Source organism: Trichechus manatus, unplaced genomic scaffold (assembly GCF_000243295.1).
Source record: "Trichechus manatus latirostris isolate Lorelei unplaced genomic scaffold, TriManLat1.0 scaffold00045, whole genome shotgun sequence".
In the NCBI taxonomy this organism is placed as follows: Eukaryota; Metazoa; Chordata; class Mammalia; order Sirenia; family Trichechidae; genus Trichechus; species Trichechus manatus.
The window spans coordinates 7,110,020-7,115,085 of NW_004443981.1; the positions used below are offsets into that span (position 1 = coordinate 7,110,020).

Genomic DNA, 5,066 nt, shown 5'->3' on the forward strand with positions numbered 1-5,066 from the left:
TTCTGTCGAATTTCCTTTCTTATTTCTAGAAGAGTTCTGTATATTAATCTTTTGTATTCTGTCTCTGGTAATTCCCAGAAGTTCTCTTTCTCCAGAGAATTTATTGATTCTTTATTTTGGGAGCTTGCTGAAGCCATCATGGACTGCCTCTTTATGTGACTTGATATTGACTGTTGTCTCCAAGCCATCAATAATTTATTATAATTTTATTTTGTGTTTGTTTAGTGAGACCTAGCTTCTTATTTTGTTTTGTTTTGATATACCCAAATAGGCTGCTCGTGTGCACTAGTCTGATTTTTGACACCTTTGATCTCTAATGTCCTGTCACCAGGTAGTTGGTTCTGTAATTAAGTATGTGCATGCTGGAGTTAGTTAAAATTTCCTATATGGGATCAGCTCGGGTGTGCAGGCAGTCGATCACCAAGTGTGTGATGCAGGCTCTCACTCCCAGTCCTAGAGAGGCACTGGACTCTGGCTGTGGTAGGGGATCACATGCTGAGCCAGGCAGGGGGCCGACGGCTGCCCCTGAGAGTCTGAAAGAAAAGCATGTCCCTATTTTCTAGGGTGAATAGGTAGGTGAGTTCTGCAGCCAGGCTAAGAGTACCCCACTATGTTGGCTGCAAAGACTGGAGGGCACCACTCCTTCCTGAACTCCTGTAGCAGGTGACTAGGCACTTTAGGAGCTATCACCAGTCCTCAAGACCCTGCTGCAGATCGATAAAAGTGCCTACTTGAGGGACAGGGCTGTTTCGAGGATCACAAATCTGCCCGTTCACAGCTGAAGCAGTTGAAGTTAAACTTCAGATGTTTGCCCTGTTGTACTGTGGTAGTGAGGGGCAATTCTGTTGAGATGGGTCCCTACAAGTCTATACAGGGGTGTATGGCACTCAGAGTCTGCGGACCCCTGATTTCTATGGCCAGCAAAGGAGTTGTGCCGACCCTGTGCTCCTGGCCTAGGGGAGCCAGCAGCTTATTTGTTCCCTCTCCAAGGCCAGGAGAATGGGTCAGGGCACCTTTTGGGATCTGTTTCTGGCCCAGTGGACTCCAGGTGCAGAGCGGGGAGGGAGAAGGTAAAAGGAAGAGAGGTTTTTCCCAAATCAGGTGGACAGCGCAGAGGTAAGAGTTAAAAGGGAGACAGGTTTTTCCCAAAATCCGGTGCAGAGTGCAGAGATAGGAGGTAAAAGGGAGAGAGGTTTTTCCCAAATGGGTTTTTTTTTTTTAACTCGCCATGAAAGTGTGCGCGCATGTACTTATCCTAGCCTCTTGGGAGCTGCTCTTCACTGGTTCAGAGCGTCCAAGCAGAATCTCTGCTGCTGGGTCTCTCTCGATGTGGAAACTGCTTCTCGAGTGTGCACACAGCACAGCTGTTTGCCTGCTTCACCGCGGCCTGGCATGGCTGTGTCTCTGCTGTGTCGCTGCCGCGACTCTAGCGCTCCTCACCTCTTCCAAACAATCTTCCTCTCCGGTATGACTCAGATGGGTTTTTTAACCTTGCCTTGTTCAGGGTTGTCAGATGTTCACATAGAATCAAATAACTTGTTTTTCCAGGTCTTTGTTGTAAGAGGGATATAGGAAGCATCTAACTAGTCTGCCATGTGGACCACACCTCTGCAGTATAGATTTAATGGATTATCTTTATAATCACTTCCTTGCAAACACACTAAACTTCCTTAAATTTCTCTCCTTCTGTCATATTTATCTGGCAAAACTGCAAATCTGCTGAAATCTAATCATCTAGCTTATCTACATCTGCACTAAAAATTCAATGTGGTTGGAGAAAAAAAAAAATCCACATATGCTGACAGTCTAACTTGAAATGAACTAATGATCCAGTTTATCTATATCTGTGCCCAGCAGCTAAGTGTGGTTGAAGAAAAAGACCCCAGTGTGAAGATGGCCTCACTTGAAATTCATGAACATGTATCTTCAAGGGTCACGTCACAGTGTCCACCAATCCTACTTACCCATCTCCAGGGTCTTCATTCTATACTCTCCAAAACAACTATTAACAGTGTCTTCCTTCTCAATCCCCTTTTCCCACTCTTCACTTTGACTTGATAATCTTGCTTCATACGTCATTGAGCAAACAATCAGTTAATCAGCAAGTCTCTCATCTTCTCACCTTCAATCAATCTACCTCTCTTCATTTGGACCCACAATCTCAGCCATCCCAATTCCTCCTCTAAAGGAAGAAGTGACCCACCTCTCATCAAAGGCTGTCCCTCTACTCACATTCTGCCATCTCCTCTCTCCTCTCAAGGTTGCTGATCCAACAATAATTGCCTCTTTCCAGCATCATCCTTCTCTTCCTATTGCAGTGATCCTATTCACACATCTGCAAACATTCTCTGGTATCTCCATTTTAAAATCTAAATGAACCCTAGGGGATCCAATCCCCAGGCATGTCAGGTTTTAAATTATCTGAGTGGTGCGCAGCCATGGGATAGTAACACTGAGATTGGGAATGGCCTTTGGATGGCATAGAAGACCAGGAGCCATTCCTTGGCTGGGGATTGGCTTTGTGGTCCTCAGAGGCCCTCTACTTTCTGTCACTCTTCCCTCAGCTCTGTGGGAGAAACCATTCAGTCCATCCAAGACCTCTCCTGAGGACTTCCATGTGGATGCAAGCACAACTGTCCAGGTGCCCATGATGTGGCAGGATGACCATTACCACTGGTATCTTCACGACAGATACTTGCCCTGCTCAGTGCTGCGGATGAACTATGAAGGGGATGTGGTGGCATTTTTCATTCTTCCAAACCCAGGGAAAATGAGGCAGATGGAAGAGGCTTTGACTCCAGAGATGCTAACAAGGTGGAACAACTTGCTCCAGAAGAGGTAATCATTGAAGGAAGGGGTACTGAGGCTATGGTCGCCACTCCCCTTCAAATGCACCCTTCTAAAGAAAGTCAGTGCCCAAAATAGGGAGTGATTGCCCAATTATGAAAGAATTCTCATTTGCTTTAACATTTTCCATGGGTGTTTTTAAATAAAAAACTCTCCTATTGCACTCCAATAAGATTCTCTTTTCCCAAATATGAGTTCTCCCTCATCAGTGAAAAGAGCAGACTAGGAGTAAAGAATCCTAGATCCTTGACCTTGGTCCTCCACTCCACACACTTGAGTAAAACGATGCTGCCTTTCTGAGGGTCTCCCTCTATACACTTGTGAATAGTAAATACAAACTATTCGTGTGGTAGAGGAAATCCAAGGCAAAAATCAACTGGTCCAAGTGAAACCCACAGGGCACCAACAGAGGTAAATGAAAAGTGGCTACAGAGGAAGACTCAGATCTCTCTGGGCACATGACACTGCCCCAGAAGCAACTTCTGCTGAAGATGAGCTCACAAGGGAAGGGGATCCCAGAGATAGCAGGCCCAGGGATGAAGGAGACTGGACTTAAGCCACTGTGAGCACTCATGTGAGAGAGTGGCATGAGCAATAGTCTTTCTGGGACAGAACTCAGATGGAGCAGAGCCAGCAGAGAGGCAGTCAGGGGGAGCAGACCCTGCAGGGATCCCCAGCTTATTTGTGAATTCAATGATTTAATTCAGTGCACCTTTCAGGGCCTTTTTCTACAGGAAGCTAGAGTTGCATTTCCCCAAGTTCTCCATTTCTGGCTCCTATGAATTGGATCAGATTTTGCCCAGGCTGGGCTTTGCTGAGCTGTTCTCAGAGCAAGCCAACTTCTCCGGTATCACCAAAACGCTGAACCTAAAGATGTCCAAAGTAAGTTTTTGATGGTCAGTGGCTCTTCTCCAATCCCTAGAGACCTCAGTGGGGATTTTGGGCACTCAGGAGCTGCTGGGTGATAGGTGATCCTCCCACCACGTGGAGACTCAGTTCCTGAGTGTGTTCTGTCATCCACAGGTAGGTGCTGGTTATGGTGCTTGGTGCTAGAGACTCAGTGTCCAACCAGTCTCTGCCCTCTAAGTCTCTCCCAGTCAAAATGGGGAACAGAGCCATCATAGATGATGGCAACAGAGAGTGACAAATGCAGTGGGAGAATCAGAGGAAGCTTACAGACAAAGCTGGGTTTGGGTATGTATCAGGGAAGACTTTTTAGGCAAGTGGGAGGTACCTACGACTTCAGTGAGAAAGGCATGAGTACCATAGAGGGTTTGAGAGTTTGGATCCTGGTTCTGCCTTTTATGTCATTGGGATGTTCCATAATCTCTGAATTTATTTTCTTTGTAAGATGGATATAACACCACCGACCACAAGGGGTGGTTACGAAGATTAAACCAGATGACAATGCAGAGCACTAGGCATACAGTAGGTGCTCAACTGATGGTAGCTATCATGATTGTCCCTAATAAGAGGTCATCCCACTCAACAATCCACCCAGTACAGGAAGTCCTGTTGCTATTTCCCCAATATGTGGCTTTGGGGGCTGTGAAGTGCAATGTTGAGCTCCAGAACTTTCAGTTTCTTCCAGTCTTCCTCAGGCCCCACTCACGTCCTCTTGGTGCTAACGCCTGTGATTTCCCTCCCAGAGTTTCCACAAGGCCATTCTGGATGTGGATGAGGTCGGCACCAAAGCTGCAGCAGCCACCGGCTTCTCTGTCGTGTTTAAAAGTGCCCCAAAGAATCCCCGTGTCCTGAGGTTCAGCCGGCCTTTCCTAGTGGTGATCCTTTCCACCAGCACCCAGAGCATCCTCTTTATGGGCAAGGTTGTCGACCCCACGAAATCATAGCCCACTGTGACCTGAGGCTGGCTTCTTTGTTATAAGGATGAGGTTGTGGCCAGGGGGCTCGGTGCGATGGGGATGCATGGAATGGGCCTGGGCAGAAGCCCTTGGTGAAGGAGAGGGGTGTAGGAGTAACTAGATAAGCCCGGATGGAAACCAGCTCCACAAGGCTGTGTACCTTGGGCAGGTCATCTCACCTTTCTGAGCACGTTTCCTTCCCTGGAGAGTGGGAGAAACCCTCTCTGGTGGTTGTATGGAATAAACAGAAGGATGGATAAAAGAAGTCTGGTTCGAGTTCTGCACGTAGTAGGCACTCAATAAATATGAGTCCCCTTTCCTGGCCCTCTGACCTACCTGACTCCACATACATGCGTG

The 5,066-nt window shown here is 47.1% G+C and overlaps 1 protein-coding gene across 1 annotated transcript in view; it reads left to right on the plus strand.

Annotated features, from left to right (window-relative positions):
- Positions 1 to 4,697, plus strand: part of SERPINA4 (serpin family A member 4) — an 8,997-nt gene extending 4,300 nt beyond the window's left edge. Inside the window, exons 2-4 of the mRNA XM_004376783.2 lie at positions 2,565 to 2,838; positions 3,567 to 3,729; positions 4,497 to 4,697. Of these exons, the coding sequence (XP_004376840.1) occupies positions 2,565 to 2,838; positions 3,567 to 3,729; positions 4,497 to 4,697 (638 nt within the window). The remainder of the gene's footprint in view (positions 1 to 2,564; positions 2,839 to 3,566; positions 3,730 to 4,496) is intronic.
- The last annotated feature ends 369 nt before the right edge of the window (positions 4,698 to 5,066 follow it).